This window comes from Barbus barbus, assembly GCF_936440315.1.
Source record: "Barbus barbus genome assembly, chromosome: 3".
NCBI lineage: Eukaryota > Metazoa > Chordata > Actinopteri > Cypriniformes > Cyprinidae > Barbus > Barbus barbus.
In genome coordinates this window covers 30,283,337-30,302,257 of record NC_136731.1, presented here as the reverse complement: position 1 = coordinate 30,302,257, position 18,921 = coordinate 30,283,337, and the positions used below count along the sequence as shown (strand labels likewise).

The following is an 18,921-nucleotide window of genomic DNA, read 5'->3' as shown; positions in this document are numbered from 1 at the left end:
ATTGCTCCTACGTCTATACGGTAAGCGGCTCTGGAGCCAGTGGCTCAGTCATTATCTGTTTACACCAATTGACTCTGCCATTTCCTCAGCCCCTTATCTCTCTCCGTAGCAATTCAAGCCGAGTGTGAATAAAATTATTCTGGTAGTTATGAATAGCTGCTCTGAATGTTGCCTTCGTACTAGAGGAAGCCTATTTAAATGAAGTCGTGCTCAGCTGTTCCCCGCATTACTGTCGCTGAAGAAAATGAATAAATAAATAAAAGTCTAGAAATGAGAAAATAAAACGTGGAACTGAAGTGTTACTCAACAAAAAGGAGACGAGAGAGAAGGATGTTCAGCACACCCACCGAACACGAAAATCGGGTGAAATGAAGAGTCACGGTAAAGTCAACAAAGAGTCAAAGCTTTAGCCAACGGCCATGATGAGATCAATCTGAAATAATGGGTTTCCACCACAAGAAAATCATTCCTAAGCCGTTTCCCCATTTTCTGTTAAGACAGCATCACGCAGGGTGGCTTTTATTCATAGATTGACTGCTGTCACAATGAGGGAGTTCATTGGCCTCCGTCTGTGTGCCCTGGCCTGTCTTATAGGAGGAAGTTGAATATGTGATTGAGAAGGTCACGCCAAATCTGATCCTCCCGCTCCTGTCTGGGCCTGTGTGAAATAGTCTGGGCGGATTTGAGTCCGGGCCGGACTCAATCCCTGCACGTTAATAAATTTGGGCAGGGTGGAGAGATAAGGCGTGTTTTTTCGCTAGAAGAGGTTATTTTAAAAATGTTGACACAGCAGCTCAGATTAGAATCTTGCTGGATGAGGCCTGCATTGTCTCTGGCCTGTGATAAAAGGTGCTCTAAATTGTTGTATAATAAAGACTTCAAAAATAGCTGAATTATGGGCAGACACCCTAAATGTTATGATTGCTTAAGTGTGATGTGTTGGAATTTCTGTGGGAGATGTGTTTAGTGTGCATGGGTGTGAAAAAAATTCAGTGGTAAAAAAGTATGCGGACACTTACTGTCAGGCTTGTTTCAATGCATTAGATACAGCATGTCAACCAAATACCATTGGCAAACACTCAGACCTAACCTCACTTTCATATAGGACACTTTTTTTTTTTGTTGATGTTTGAAGTTATCATAGTTCATCATATAAACATGTTCCACAAAGTTTGACAACCAGAAAGTGTCTGAGTTTTTTGAACAATCTATCTATTGCTTAATATTTTGAAAGAGCAAACTGAAATGTGTTTGTGTTAAATGATCACCGATTTACTGATTCACTGACTAACATTTTGGACAGAATGAAACATAATTAAAAGTCGTGACGTATTGTCAAGTATGGTGACCCATACTCGAAATTGGTGCTCTGCGTTTAACCCATCCAAGTGCACACACACAGCAGTGAGTAGTGAACAAATGCACACACACACACACACACACACACACCGTGAACACACACCCGGAGCAGTGGGCAGCCATACACACACACACCGTGAACACACACCCGGAGTGGGCAGCCATGCTGCGGCGCCCGGGGAGCAGTTGGGGGTTCGGTGCCTTGCTCAAGGGTACCTCAGTCGTGGTATTGAGGGTGGAGAGAGCGCTGGACATTCACTCCCCCCACCTACAATTCCTGCCGGACCGGGGACTCGAACTCGCAACCTTTCGATTACGAGTCCGACTCTCTAACCATTAGGCCACGACTTCCCCCTAAATATTACAAAATACAAAAAAAATACAAAATATATTATAATTTCAATTATAATATAGAATATGAATTATATAAATACTGTGTATGTAATTATAAATATATGTATATAAATAAGCCATATGCTTGGGTGGCTACTCAGGTTTATAAAATTGTATTTATATAGATTATATTATATTTAATATAATAATATATAATAATATTTATAATACATTTTTATGATTTGTAACTTCATTACTCTTCTATAGCAGCTATCTACTGCTATCTGTAGACTGCTTGTAATGATTCACTTATTGACAACGTCAGACTTGAGCAGAAACCTCGCCTGTAGAGTTAGTGAGAGTTAAAATGGAGGAAATGGAATTGACAGGCAGAGATTAAAACATTGTTATGGTGAGGATGGCTGACTATCTCCAGACTCAGGCTGAGATGAGCCAATCTGCAGCCTGCACTTGCTCCTGTAGATAACTCACCCAGTGAATCATCAAACCCTGTTTAGAAAGCACACATCCAAAATTCTCTTCATCCTTTTCAGCGCAGAAATGAGGTTTTCATAAATCCTCTTGTTTTAATTTTCATCCATCAGTCTTGCCGCTGCTTAACAGGCATGCTCAGGGAGCAAAACAGTCGCTTTTTCAGACAACAAGAAATTATGGTGTTTCTCAAAGTTTCCACGCCTTTTCTTTTCTTCATTGGAAAAACGTTTCTCTACCTACAGTTTTACAAAACCCCAAAACACATACAGAAAATTCCCTGCAGCTACTCGCTGAAATGAAAATCAGTGGCAGCCGTGTTTCCTTGCATAATCCCACATGAAAACAGTGTTTTTGAACCATACTATAGTGAAGTACTTGAATTAGTTTGTTGTGATAATTTTATAGTTGCTGTGGTAATATAACAACTATTGAAATATAAATAAATTACTTTACCCAATACTGTACTAAGTTTTATACAGGGTATATTATACAGTAAAAACTAAAGTATACTACAGTACTTATTACCGTTTATCAGTTCACTATAGTTAATACTACAGTATGCTGTAGCATTCATTAACAAAGTGTTGTAAATAAATACTATAATATATACAGTATAATACACTTTACTATAGTATGGTTCAAAAAAATTATAGTATTTACTATAAATTACTATAGTATTTTTTCATGTGGTATAGTATGCATGACCTCAAAACAAGTTAATACAGAGCATGATTTGTAAACTAATGCATTGTGCCTTTGCATCAGATAACCGGCTCCATGGCTTTTCTAACATATAAAAGGTAACTCAGTAGCTCACCTGGTACAGCGTTTCACTTGGATGCGGTGCGAACATGGCATTATTGTTTTAGTAAATAGACTACATTTTATCTCACGTTTGCTTTTTTAAAACTATCGGTTAAGTTTGGGCTAGGTTTAATTGGTACGCTATTTTCAGGCACGATAGAACACTAACCTTTTAGTGCCACTCCATATATTTAATTTCTGAACTATCTCGATACCACAACTAATGTAATGAAACGTCACCAGATTCACATTCACTTGTTTCAGATAAAAAGGAAGAGGCTTTTAGCGCCACTCACTTCTACCAAAAAAACCCAAACAAAACAAATTTGGTTATTAAACCATAGTAATTGTAACACCAAACCAGCAGAGGGAGCTCTCACCAGAGTACTGACTGCTTGCCACTCCCTCTGCTTCCTCTACTGCCACTTCCTGTTTGTTGCTTTATAAGCCAGAGACTGAGCACATGTCAAACTGCGAAGTATTGACTCAATGGACTCAACTGTGATACTGGTGTAGACCTCTTACCTGACTTCACGTTTCTGTTTGTTGAAACCCCTTTTAATAAACTTCTGCGAATGGATTCTAACTCTGCCTCAGCGCTATCACTACAGTAACAATAAATTAACCATAGTTTAACCGTCAATAATACCACAGTTTTATTACAAATATTTGGTATTTGTAATAAAACTGTGGTTATACAAATGGTAATCAATCAGCCAAAAAACAAACACTTATAATAAAACTATGGTTACCCATTAAAAGTTATTAATTAAGGGAATGTACAACTCTAATATCATTTTGCAGAACTGTAGCCACAGGCACGTTTTTTCCATTGTGGTTGAGGGTTGCATAAGAATGTAGATGGTGTCAGGTTAAAGGACTCAAAAGGGGCAAACAGGTGAAGAGGGAGGGAAAGGAGAAGCATTGCCTGAAAAACATGACCTTTGTGTCATAGTTATCTGGCTACTGCTAGGTGGGAGTGAGCTGGTGGGCGCCCATGAGGAATAGCAATGCTTTTGTTGGTAATCTTCGCACGATCAACCTGTCCTGTTTTGTGTCTATGACTCAGATCTCCCTGATCTCCAAAAGACACTCACTCAATACTGCCTGCATGGATGCCCTCGCTCACCCCTGCGAGGGACCAACCTTAGGGCCGCAGACCCTCATTCCTTCCTATCCACCAAAACAGCCTCTTGAGAGACTCGCCTCAGGTAATGTCAGTGACAAAAAAGCCCACCTGCATATTCGTATTCAGCCAGTCGCACACCTGAGATCTTCTGTGCTTTTATTTGGCGCCGTGGGATGATTTTCTCTGCAGATGTGAAGCTATCCACTTGTCTGGAGGTCCAATATGCTACTCTGACTCTAAACCTGACCAATGATCTAACAATTACCATCTATATTTATATATAATGTTATAGAAAGAGGGTTATAGCCCTGCAGGCCTCGAGGGAATTCTTCTTCCTGCTGGGATCCAGCTCAAGTCTGTGGTTGACTCTGGCTCAGCTCTCACTCAAACTGGCCTAAATCAAGCGGCACTGCCCTATTGAAGATGAAGAGGTGCAGCCTGGAGCTCATACACCACAGACAGGGCTCCTATTGATTTTATAGCACAAGCTGCTGGTAAGCTGTGCTCTCTCTGGCATACTAAATTCCCTGCCCTTCTAGGAGGGCTTGATGAACTGCCCAGATAGCTCTCACTCATTCCTCTTGTCAGAGGCACTTGAGCTAGATGAATGTCTTACCTGTGACTCATGTGCATGCGACTCACTTAAATGTTACACGGCAACTCTTGAAGCTTTTTACTGCAGTCTCTGATGATGAATAGCTTTTTTTGTAAGAAAATGTTTTAGATGCTTTTCCAGTTTTCGCTGTGGAGGATTTATCTTCTGATGTATGAAGACAGGGCATTTTTAGCTGGCACACATGAACTCAGTCAAGATAGATAGATAACAGTTAAACATCACGAAGCAGGATGCCATTGTTTTGCAAACACACGGAATGGATGTGCCTTCATTGTTAAAGTCAACATGAAATAACTCCAGACTGGGACTAAAATAGTTTTAAAAGTTTTTACATTTAAAAAATTAACATTAGCAATAATAACAACAGCATATGTTTGTTGCATTTCTCCCTCTGAGAGGCAGTTTGCACAGAACTTTCAAAATGTAATGATTATTTCTGACTTAATTATAATTCTCACTTCACTCATAGTTTTGATTAAAATGCATAACATCTGGTTGGGCAGTTGCATATAGTATAGCTGCAAAAGTTCAAATATTTCAGTACACTAAAAGTTCATATCAGATCCAAGAATTTGCATAAGATTTTGCATATGCATGTGATTGGAACATTAGGTCTGTTGTTTGTCAGTTGTCAGAGATAGTGAAAAGGCAACTTCAGAGACAACATCTGAGTTTCATTCACAGCACGAGCCGTGATGTTTGATTCATGAGCAAATGACTCTGATTCTTTTGAAAGAGTCAGCCAAAAAAAAAAAATCCACAAATCAGCCTTTAACTCACTGCCTCACTGAACAACGAGTAATTTTTCCAATTATGTCCAATTTAAAGTGAACTAGGCACTATGCAACATAAGAAATTCTAAAAATATTTTTTAGCATAGTTTAGCAATTGTGGTAAATAGTTTGCTTCTATTAATAACTTTGGAATAAGACTTGGAATGTGTATTAAGAAAGTAATTTGGGTCAAATTTGATTTCATGTTGACTTTGATCTTCTTCCATCCCTGATTCTGAAGCAAAACACTGTAGTTATGATGCATCAATGCCATTGTTTCCTCATTATTTCAAATTTGAAGGTCAGTTTGCACACATTTTGTGAAGAAGACAAAGAGTGCATTGTTGGCATTCTTAAAACTGACTTTATTTTTCTAAATCTTTAAATATCTCTCCGACTATTATCTTTATTGATGTAAACTACTTTATTTAAAAGGTGTGCTTTTTTTCTACAGCATGTTTCAAGCTGAGACTGCTGTTTTCATTGAGAGGTCACATACACAATGTTGCAGGCCTAAGTGGTGAGTGATAGGGCCTAAGACTCTATGGATGTGATTGGCTGAGCAATAACAGTCCTGGTAAGAGGAGCTGATGTGAGGCTGTGATGGAGATGAAGGAGCAAGCGAGCAAAAGTTAGAGACCCGGCGACAGGCACTCGGAGTAGGCAGAAGAGACAGGCACTAGGTGCTCTGAGAGAGACTTGAAGGGTTAAACTGTTCAACTGTGCCCAGTGCACTCCGGTGGACTCCTTCAAATATGAAACACTTAGTTTGGGACCCAGAACAGCACAATTTCACAACATAAAGTGGATCCAAATAAAAGGCAACATTTACAGTTATATTCCCAGTGAGGTGGCAGATCGCTAGCATGACTTTGGTAAGCTGAATGAAATAAAACTGGAGATGAATGACTGGCTTGCATGAATCTGGAGGCTAAAGTACATGCACGTCAGCTCTTGGGTGTTCTGAAATGAGATGAATTTCTGGAAAAACTACACTATTATAGATGTTTCAGGATCTACTTCTGTTTCTACCTAACTGACAAGGGGATTAATAAGTGTGACAGATGCGAAGGAAAACTTACTGTATACATTATATCATTACATCTGGATGTGTTTTGCATACATGGTAAAGAATTTTTCTTTTTTTTTTTCAATGTAACTATTTTGAAGGGCAGATCTGTTGTTTTCTCTGTTGGCTGAACTTCTTTAAAGCCCTTGTATGCTTGTTATTTGAAAACCAAAAGCCCTTGGAGTTTATATTCATCAGTATGATATTATAACATTAACTAAGCAACTAAATTACAGTATACATTTATAAGTTCAGTATAGCATTGATTTAGCATTAATGTAGATAGAATGAGCAGTATATATGTTGTATGCATGTTCATAAACATAGCGTTTGTTGTTGTTTTGTTATTGTGTATAGACTTGAACCTGAAAATCCCATCAGCCCATTTAGAGGCTTGTCTATTCATGATATGTGAATGGTCCAAGTACTCAGGGCAGTTCCTTTTGATTTCATAACATTCTGATTTTTATAAACTCTTGATGCACAGCTTTTGGTAAATGTATGAACAATATTTTCTCCAAAAATATTTTAACTATAGACAGTTAAGAAATCTACATTTGGCAGCCAACTGCTTTTCTTTCGCTAACAGACGAAAAAAAAAGAAAAACCTCTATGGTATAACAATGACCACAGTATCCATATTAATAAGCACAAGAGCCTCCAGTAAACCTCTTATCAAGGATATCTCATTGTAAATCACAGAAAATTGTAACTCATTAAAATCTCAATGAAAACAATGTAATACCAAAAAACTTTGGTGGGCTAAAAGATCATATTTAATAACAAGCATTTTAACCCTGTTATAAAAGTTTCTGCAGGGGTTTTTGCAATGGAAATAATGGGAGTAAATGTAAAAATAAAAAATAACAGAACTGTGTGTATGGCATGCAGAGCCCGGCCAAGTAGCTTGTGGGCAGCGTGTAGGTGGGATGAGTGGGGGGTGATCAGCATGAGACAGTGGCACTAGTTGTGGGCTCAATTGCCGACCCGGGAGAGAAACCAACAATGTATACAATCTTGTGAGTGTGAGGCAGCACTCACCAGCTATGGGCTACTGAGCTGTGCATAAGGCGAGTATGGGGACAGCCTTTCGGTTCATCTGTCAGAAACGTTACAATCCTCCCCCTCAGAGGGCTTCACAGTTTCGCTGGGCTACCACTTCAGGAACTCCAGTCGCAGAACAAATGAGATTGACGAGAGGACTAGAATTCTACTCGAGTAGCCCTTAGGGGGAGGGATGTGTGAGTCAGGTGAAACAACAGAAACAGTGACTGAAAAATGAGGATTAAAAGGAAGCACCAATGATCTAACAATTACCATCTATATTTATATATAATGTTATAGAAAGAGGGTTATAGCCCTGCAGGCCTCGAGGGAATTCTTCTTCCTGCTGGGATCCAGCTCAAGTCTGTGGTTGTAACGTCTTGGCCGTGGCACTTCCTCTGTGCTTAAACTCTCTCAGACTGGAGTGGTCCTCCTGTTGGCCGCATCTTTGAAGTCCTTAGCGTTGGAGTTGTGAGCCTGCAAAAACTCCCTCTCGGAGTTGAGCAAGGCACCCATTGCCGCCTTGGAGGGATCCCTGGACAGGGTGTACATGGAGATGTCTGCCGCAGCGGGGCCCGTGTACCCGCTCTTGCCCATGGGCGAAGCGTCACGCGAGGCAGGCTCGCTGGAGCGGCAGCTGGAGCGCCGGCGGAATCGGTAGCGGTAGCTGGGGATGCGACTGAAGGCCGACTTCTTGATCAGCTCGGTGCGGGACTTGGTGCGCAGCTTCCGGTGTTTCTCGATGAACATGTGCACGGCAAGCACGCCTACCATCTCCGCCATTATGAAGGAGAGTGCGCCGAAGTAGAAGGACCAGCCGTACGAGTAGCTCTTCTTCGAGTCGCTCTGGCCGGGGTCTCCCGAATTGGCAGATATGTACACGATAATGCCGATGATGTTACTTAGGCCTGCGTGAGGAGTAACAGCAGAGGAGAGGGCAAGAGAGAAAAGAGAGAGAGAAAGTTACAGCTCAGCACGCAGCTGTGGCTCATCATTCCGTATCATTACACAAGAATGAATCGCATCTCAGCCATGCAGAACACAGAAAAAAAATAACAATTGAAACATTTTAATTAGCTTTTTATCATCACCATCATTTTGAAGGGTAAATAATTAGCAGTTTGCTGTCAAATATTTAGATCATAACCAATAGGATATAGCGCATTGTTGTGTACAAAGCAACGCTCTGTCATCGGCAGTGCGTTCGCTGCAATCATGAGGACTGATTCACCATAATTCAATTGTAACGGAGGGAGTTGGGCTCATTTGTGTGCTCATGAGGTCCTAATGGGGTCTTCTCTAAATATTTGACCAACATGCAGTTCTGTTTGAGGATCCCCGTCTGTCACCCTTTCCCAGGCCAGAACTACAGCAGTGGGTCAATATGCTCTCCTGCTGTTTATTTACACTGCTCGAGCTGGCCCATCCATTTCCTTTGTCAATAATCAGAGTTAATCTGGGAAGTCAACACGGATCTGCGGAATCTACGGGGAGGATGACATCCTAACCTGTCTGTGAACTAATCCATTCACAACATGCTGTATTCTGAACCCAACGATACTCTTCGTCTTGTGGGGAAACCCTGGTTTGGACAACTGACTGCGGTTCGGAAAGACGGAAGTATGCTAAAGCTAAAAATATAAACAGGCTGAGCACGCTTACACTGATGCAGTGGGTTTAATCTCTTACCAGCAGAGACAAAGAAGATTCCAGCACTGAGGATGACATTGTGTCTGCTCCTGTAAAACTCACTGGCAGCCACACACAAACCTCCCATGAACAGAAGCCCAACGCTCATGATGGGGAAGATGCTGGACGCTCTCACTGCTCCTGAGGGAGATACAAGCAAACCCAACCACATTAGTGTCACTGTAAATAGTACAGAGGGAAACTCGAAAGAAAATATTTTTTATGTGAAAGACAGATCATATTCAAAAGTCCATTTATGCTTAAATTGATTATTTAGAAAACAGAGCATTGGATGCTAGTTGGACGCACACTGTACTAAAATAAACAATATACTGCACCTATGCTCCACCAGCTACTGTTAATCACTGCACAGCACACATACAGGCCAAATATTATCCCTACACTAAAAAAAAAATGTAAAAAAGAAAAATGACTTTATGTAGGGTGAAATTTGGATAAGTGGTAACATCTTAATTTGCTTATTTTATCACTGGGCACTAACAAAAATAAATTTAAGGGTTAGACTGGATAGAAATACATCCTTACCTTAAGGTAATAAGGAGGTATTTTTATGCAATATTAATTGACCGTATATTTAAAATGTCAGGAAATATATTGTATATCTAACAGAAGAATGTCAGATTGAAATAAATCTTTTGTTTTGTCTTTAATATTTTTTATTATATACTAAGCATTTTAAATAAAGCTCTCAAAGGGCTGCAGTTTTGTGAGTATACCATTCAAAAGTTTAGTGCCACATGATTCTTTAGAAATCATTCTAATATGCTGATTTGCTACTCAAGAAACTTTCTTATTATTATCAATGTTGACAAAAGTTGTGCTGCTGAATATATTTGTTGAAACCTTTTTTCAGGATTTTTTTTAAATAGAAAGTTCAATAAGAATATCTTTTTTGCATGTGTTTAGCATTTTCTTGTCACTTTTGGTCAATTTAATTTTTACTGACCTCAAACTTTTGAATAATAGTGTAGAGTCTGCTCCACTGCGTCATGCCTAAAATGGTCTTTATGTAGAAATATTTGTAATATGATGTCCTCTCATACTTTATTTCTTAAATATACATCTGTAATTCTGTGATTGTCAATTTACTTTATGCAAACACATAAATATATATGCCATACTTTGCTGTGTCGAAACCAAAATCAACCTGGACATTATACTCATTTTATGTTTTACTGAATAAAATGGCACGTTGGTGAAAAAATTATGACATTTTTGGTGAACTATGCCTTTTATATTTACTGATACAATGACTTTTAATGGTACACATATGTTTTTTTTGGGGAGGGGCTTATGGTGTAAATCAGTCTGTCTCGTATTTGGTCTAATAACCCGGCATTGGAACATTTCATCCGAGCATCATCTGATGGTGCTCTGCAGATAGAACGTCTCCTTAAAGCGCTGTGTTTAGTTAAGTCTTCAGAGATTTGAGCACTGCAACAGACAGCATCTGTCCAAAATGCTTCGTACTTCCTTCCGATTATTTGCGGACAGTTTTGGATCAGAAAATGCAGCACACACGGGGCTTCTCAGACTGACTGAACTCCTTGTTCCTTCACTCTGCCTCAGATCAAGCTTGATCAGCCTCTTCAGAAATAGGATAAAAGCTAAAGGAGGGGCGTCTGAGAGTGTCAGAATCAATGTCAATAGCCTGGTTGACTGTCCTTATCAGTACGCTATTGCTATGCATACCGCAGCGCTGCAGCATTTGCCCTTCTGTGCGCCTCTCCTTTAAGAAATAAATATTTTGGGACAAGAGGGGCAATCATGTCTACAGATGAAATAACCAGTGAATGTGATAGGAAAATATGTCAGTTTAGCTTTTTCTGAAATTTAGCCTATACATTATCCTTTACCCCAGTGCATGTAAAAACTGACAGTTATGTTTATATAACCAACAAAACACTGGTAGCTATGTAAACCAACTCTTTCTAAAAACAATGCAAATCACTGAACACTCATGCAAGAACATCACGCTTACATGCCTTTTTTGTCCAGTCTTGAAGAAAGAAGTGTTACACAGCCATGCAAAATGTTGTGGGTCAGAAATGAATTTAGAATGCATTATACATAATACATTTTAATTCCTTAATTTAAAATGAGGTTGCAAACAGTAGGTAGAATAGAAATGGAATGAAATTAAATTTAAATTTAAAACATTTAATATACAGGGTGGGCCATTTATATGGATACACCGTAATAACATGGGAATGGTTGGTGATATTAAAGTCCTGTTTGTGGCACATTAGTATATGTGAGGGGGCAAACTCCTCAAGATGGGTGGTGACCATGGTGGCCATTTAGAAGTCGGCCATCTTGGATACAACTTTTGTTTTTTCAATAGGAAGAGGGCCATGTGACACATCAAACTTATTGGTAATGTCACAAGAAAAACAATGGTGTGCTTGGTTTCAACGTAACTTTATTCGTTCATGAGTTATTTACAAGTTTCTGACCACAAATGTGTTCAATGTGCTGCCCATTGTGTTGGATTGTCAATGCAACCCTCTTCTCCCACTCTTCACACACTGATAGCAACACCGCAGGAGAAATGCCAGCACAGGCATCCAGTATCCGTAGTTTCAGGTGCTGCACATCTCGTATCTTCACACCATAGACAATTGCCTTCAGATGACCCCAAAGATAAAAGTCTAAGGGGGTCAGATCGGGAGACCTTGGGGGCCATTCAACTGGCCCACGACGACCAATCCACTTTCCAGGAAACTGTTCATCTAGGAATGCTCGGACCTGGCACCCATAATGTGGTGGTGCACCATCTTGCTGGAAAAACTCAGGGAACGTGCCAGCTTCAGTGCATAAAGAGGGAAACACATCATCATGTAGCAATTTCAAATATCCAGTGGCCTTGAGGTTTCCATTGATGGTGCACCACCACATTATGGGTACCAGGTCCGAGCATTCCTAGATGAACAGTTTCCTGGAAAGTGGATTGGTCGTCGTGGGCCAGTTGAATGGCCCCCAAGGTCTCCCGATCTGACCCCCTTAGAAGAGTGGGAGAAGAGGGTTGCATTGACAATCCAACACAATGGGCAGCACATTGAACACATTTTATAAGTGGTCAGAAACTTGTAAATAACTCATGAACGAATAAAGTTACGTTGAAACCAAGCACACCATTGTTTTTCTTGTGACATTACCAATAAGTTTGATGTGTCACATGGCCCTCTTCCTATTGAAAAAACAAAAGGTGTATCCAAGATGGCCGACTTCTAAATGGCCACCATGGTCACCACCCATCTTGAGGAGTTTGCCCCTCACATATACTAATGTGCCACAAACAGGACTTTAATATCACCAACCATTCCCATGTTATTACGGTGTATCCATATAAATGGCCCACCCTGTATATTTAATTTTTCAGTATGAACTGCTGATTAAACAATCAGTCTTTCTGTAAATATTTATTTCATAAAAATATTTTCATTATATTTCATAAATGATTACATTTATGGTGGAGGTCCATTTAATTTTCAAGGATGCTCTAATTAATACCAAAACATATTTATTTCTATAATATCTGAAATTCACGTGGCAGACATTTTGTGGTGTTTTTTTTTTTTTTGACCATTTAAATGGATAAATGTAAAAAAAGTATTATTCTGTGCATATCATGGAGTGAATAGTTGTAACAAGTCAAAATTAATAGGAAAGCTATCCACTGTAAAACAAATAAATACATGGATGATCTGCTGTGGCGAGCCCTAATGGGGGTTAAATATCATAATAAGTCAAAATGAATGACAAAATTATTAGTTTTCTTGCAAAACTACTAAAATCTCATCGTGTGACTGTGTTGAATATCTTTGAATTGCAATTCATTAATTCCTTTTTTTTGTCATGCCAACTGAAATTTCAATTAAATGGCCTATTCTGAAAAGTAACAAGCAAAAACCTTTGATTTAACCATTTATGAACCATCTCCGATGACTTTAAATATCGTTTGATCATTAAGCAGATGTACAGGTCAACGCATTCATTGACGATCAGTTGGTAAGTTGTTTGCGAAGAAAATTGCACTATGGCTTCATTGTCTTTCTCTAACAAATGCCACTCTCCTTCCCTCTCCTTCATTTCTCTCTCTCTCCTCTGTGGATCAGCAGTCTCCCATGGCACACCTCATTAATATATTCATGCCCAGGGGAAGACAAAATACTCCTCCATCATCCAATTTTCCTGCCATCCTTGAAAAATGGATCAGTGGCCGAGCCGTACTTAATTACAGCTAGAAACGGGAGATATTTATTGAGGAGGATTGTACAGAGCATTAGCATGCAACAAAAAGGATGACATCTGCGTCCTTGATGGGTCCATCCTCTTGCTGACAGTTAAGGTCTGCGTAGGGTAAGACCTCTGTGGGACGACTGAAACATTTTTTCGTGCTTGGCTGAGACTTTTCAGTTTGAAAACTGGACGGATGGGCCTCTCTGGTTAACAAGTTGAGGTTATCAGTCTCGTGAATCCCCTGAAGTCTGTGTGGTGGGCATTTTGCACACAGAGATGTGCAGGGCAGAATGTGAAATGCCCGTCTGAACTTGCATGCAGAGCCTGAACTTGAAGGCCCTCTGCTTCGAACAAATAACAGAGAAATTAGAACAATGCTCACAGGGAGAAACAGCCATCTCAAGGGCAACTAAAGTACGCCATGAGAGAGACAGATAAAGATCGAGAGAATCAAAGGCAGAGAAACAAACAGAGAAGGGAAAAGCTTTTCAACTGCATTTCCCTTCAAAATCTGCTCTATTTTTTACTCAGAAATTTATATTTCTAGTGCTCATGAATGTATTTCATTGCATTGTTCTGAATGACATGCCAATAGCACTATGAACAGGGCAGCAAATGGAGCTGTAGGATTTTCTTAGTCTGGGTAGGATTTTCTTAGTCTGGGTAGGATGGCTGTATCTGTGGCTTCTCGATTATACAAACAGTCAACATGCCGACACCGATCATGTTAGACTTGCCCCCTGTGAAACTTGAGTCTAAGATGTCTAGTGTAAATAGTTATTGGCAGGAACCCGCGGTTCCAACAAGCGTGCTGTGGTTTATTGTTTACATGCAGTATGATCTCACAGTCTCTCCATAAAGCTAAAGTGTGGAAGGCTGCTCTTGGACTTTGTTAAAGGGATATTTCATCCAAAAATAAAAAATTACTTTCTGTCATTCCAAACCCATATGCTTGTATTTTTCCCCATAGAACACAAAGTCTTTTTTTTATTTTAAACTATTTTCACTCTCTACACCTTTCCATACAAAAACAGTGCATAACCACTAACTGAAAAAACACAAAAAGTGCCTTAAAGTCTGTATAAAAATATAAATTCCTATCTATTTTCTAAATGTAAGATTCATCTGTGCATATTTTTCTTTTTGGCTTTTTTGATTTTGAATTAAAAATCACATAACTCAAACACCCCAAATGATCTCAGATCCCCCTGAGCAGACCCAAAAAGAAACCTCAGGAGGTGGTCTGAGTCACTTTTTGGTTCACTTTAACTAAACTTGGTTTGGTTCATTTAAAGTGATAGTTCACCAAAAAAATAAAAATTCTGTCATTAATTACTCATCCTCATGTTGCCCTAAACATGTAAGACCTTTGTTCATCTTCAGAACACAAATTAAGATATTTTTGATGAAATCCAAGAGCTTTCTCACCCTCCATAGACAGCAACACAACTGATATGTTCAAGGCTCAGAGAGGTAGTAAGAACATTATTAAAATGAGGTGCAGGTGTGTGGCGTGATCAGTCCCAGGTATGAGGGATGATGGAAAATGGAGTCCAAATAGAAATTGACTAATACTAAGGTGAAGGTTCCCTCTGGTGGACTGGAGGAGGCAGTACGGGAGCCTCCTCTGTAACAATATCAGTGGTTCGACCTTAATTTTATGAAGCTATGAGAATACTATTTTTGAACAAAGAAAACCAAAATAATGACTTCATTCAACATTTTTTTTTTCTCTTCCAGTCAGTCTCTGCTGCCTACTACGTCTCTGGGTCTTGAACATGGTTGTTTCCTCACTGTCAGTGGAGGGACAGAAAGCTCTTGGGTTTCATCAAAAATATCTTAATTTGTGTTCCGAAGATGAACGAAGGTCTTATGGGATTGGAACAACATGAGGGTGAGTAATTAATTACAGAATTATCATTTTGGGATGAACTGTCCCTTTAAAGTGTAATACCTGTATATATAAAACACCATTAATATGCATAAAACCCCATCCATTCACCATCAGCTGCAAGCTTGCATTATTATTATAATTTTTTTTTCCAGTGAAAGCCCACATCTCAATATCTTCAATCCCATAAACAATTGAAGAATAGAACTCACTGCCCTACATTTTTCCCCCCGATAATCCATTACACTCGGTTGTACATCGTAATATGAAGGAAAAGTTAAAAAATAATCTATACAAGATAAACATCACTACATTCTACACTAACATTTGGGATTAACCCATTATACATTTTACATATCAGAAATAAAAATTTTCCAACCCTGTTGAATGCATAACTCTTACTATTTTCAGGTATGGTCATCATTTGCCCACACTTGACTTGTACAGTATATTCGCCAAAAGTGTATATAATTTAAAAACCATTATTATTAAATAATTATTATGCAAATAACATTCTAATATAATTATAATATAATTTATAATTGTTATTATCTCCAGGCACTTTTGCAAATATCAAATTTGACGAGGGATTAGAACAGATACTGGAAGAGATATGTAAGTCTTTACACTCTTTTCCTATTGAACAGTTTAACATCTAATAACAACGATAATAATAACAATCGTTATCATTTATACAGTTGATGAAGCGCAACTAATCGTTGACGGTGGTGACGTAGGACTTAATGGTGAGTTATACAGACATTAGTTTTTTTTTTTTTTTTTTTATTAACACATTAAAAAGTTCCAGGATCTCAAACAGTATCTGCTAAATTTGACAGACGAGCGTAATGATGATAACGATGGTGTGATAATATTACCTGCAGAGAACATGCAGCAGGAGGTTGTGGCGAGAACGGACTTACATCATGAAACAGACAACGTCACACAGCCCGACCCCACCCACGGCGCATGTTCAGCAGAAAGAGTTCACACGTCTACGGTCTGTGAGAGCACGCACACGATAGAGACCCGTTCTCCCACGCGGCGAATGTACGGCTGCAGACAGGCGGTAAAACGTGTGAGATTACCCGAACAGGAGACGGGCCCGAGCACTAGTCGTTTAAGGACTTCAGAAAATAATGGTACGTATTAAAACAGAAAATCAGATTATTGTGTTTACGTTGGACTTTTATCTAATAAATTAATAAAAGTATTATTGTTATTCTTTTTACAGAACAAGATCATGACAAACGAGCTCTAACAGCGTGGACTGATTCCATGATTAACACTTGGGATCAGGTGTCCTTCACCGATTCGGAGGCCGAGGAAGAGGAGGAATTACCACATGAAATACCTCAGGAACTGTTCCGTGAACGTGATTTAAATAGAAGACTTGATCGCGACGCGCTGAACCGTGTTAACCGGTACTTTGAGAGAGTCTTTGACCTGGCCGGCCAGCCCTTATCTTATCAGGAGGCAGAAGAGATTGTGGTTAACGCGCAAGGTGATGTAATTTCGATTTTAAGAAATATCATAGCGTGTCAACAACAACACACCGAGGCCTTACGACATGCTGCTGAATTTTGGAGAAGTTGTCACGAACAGTTGTATAGCGAATTCAGAGAGTTTCAACAAGCCATGAGAGGTGTACCGGAGGATGTCCGTGAACTGCGAACTGAGCTAAGGCTTTCAGTTAACGCATTATCACTGATTTCTGAACGTTTGAATCTTTTACAAAGAATGTTAGTAGATTTGCATGATCGAATGATGGGTAGGAGATAATTTATTTTTAAATTTTTTTTAATATCTTATATTATTTGTAAGTTACAGGTATTGGATTTTTTTCATTCAATTATTAGTGTTTGTTATCGTTTTATACATGTTATTAGTAGTTCATGTATGTTGATTTCTTCTCATTGCTGATTGTTTGATTATATCATTAGCATTTCATATGTGTTGATTTGTAACTAGTTATTATTGTTTGTTTCTGATTTATATCATTAGTATTTCATATATGTATTGATTCGATTTTACCTGCTGTTGACAAAACATGATTCTGGTTTTATATTGTTTTGACATATCTAGTTATGTTACGTTGTGAACCGCTGTGGTGTTTTCAAGGGACACGTTTGTCTTTAAGGTTGAACTGTTTTTTATTTTTGTATTTTCTGATTTAAAAATAAATTTTCAAAATGGGCAGTAAAAGATGTCACGTCGATTTGCATAACCATGGATCAGAAGATGATCAGAGAGCATCGAGACCTAGACATGATTTTCAAAATAATGCAGATCAGTTACGTGATCTGATTAATAATCAGTTACAGATGTTACAACCAGATTCGCTTAACATGATCGAAAGATTACACAAACTCGTAGATGTACAGGATGAATGGTTAGGAATGTCTATAAATGACTGTGAACAAATTGGTGCAGGACCATCTAATGATGATGCCTCAGGCTATAATCCGTCATCTCCAGAAATGGGTCTCAGTTAAAATTTTAGAGACAGACTAATAAATGAAGGAGGTCGCGTGGGTGATTTTACAATTATGCCTAGACCGAGATTTAATGGTTTAGAAATTCGTAGAACTTTAAATTCCCGCGAAATTGACACAGATGATTATGCTGCTTATAATATCTTTTTGCAAGATATTTTGAATGAGATTGTTGATTTTTCTCAGTTGATGGCTGGCGAAGCCGGATTTATGAACATCTCTCTACAAGGTGAGAGTCTACCCACAGACATTAATGCGGTTCTAACACCGGATAATAATCATGACGTTGCTACATTTGTCGATCAAATCGAACGAGCCGCTCAAAGCAATGCGGATGTGGCTACCGATTCTGCTCTACAGTTATGTGTGTCGGTGGCGAGAAATAATCAAGGCGGCGGCCATAGAAAGTTAAATGATCTGGCACATAACATGGTCATCCAAAAAAATAAGATGAAACTTTTCATCCCAAAAAATATATCAGACAATATGTGTTTCAGTATATGTCTAGCACGTTTTTTAAACCCACATAGTCCCGACATAGTCCTGAAATTGCGTTTCATGATGTATATAAATTCGAAATGAAGTTAGACTTGAAAATAGTCATCTTTCACAGATCGTGCTCAGGTAAATTGGATGTGTATAAAAATACTAATGAAACACATCAGAACACTGTACATTTATATCTGCATGACGAGCATTACTACATGATAAAAAATTTGAAAGCATTCTTAGGATATGGCTATGTCTGCGAGTACTGCTATCAAGGCTTTAACGATCGTAACTTACATTATTGCAAATTTACATGTAATGCGTCTCAGTGCTATACACACCCTAAGAAATGGTTGCAGTGTCACGACTGTGCAAGATATTGCAGATCCGACTTCTGTTATGAAATGCATAAACAATCGCAAACAAGCGGTGTGAGATCTAGGTGTGACCTTGTAAAATACTGTGACAAGTG

At 38.9% G+C, this 18,921-nt stretch overlaps 1 protein-coding gene across 1 annotated transcript in view; it reads right to left on the bottom strand.

Moving 5' to 3' along the window:
• Positions 1–6,660: 6,660 nt before the first annotated feature.
• The window catches only part of cacng3b (calcium channel, voltage-dependent, gamma subunit 3b), a 44,345-nt gene continuing 32,084 nt past the window's right edge, over positions 6,661–18,921 (bottom strand). Inside the window, exons 3-4 of the mRNA XM_079401543.1 lie at positions 9,312–9,452; positions 6,661–8,530 (exon numbers count right to left, since the gene is read on the bottom strand). Of these exons, the coding sequence (XP_079257669.1) occupies positions 8,037–8,530; positions 9,312–9,452 (635 nt within the window). The 3' untranslated portion in view covers positions 6,661–8,036. The remainder of the gene's footprint in view (positions 8,531–9,311; positions 9,453–18,921) is intronic.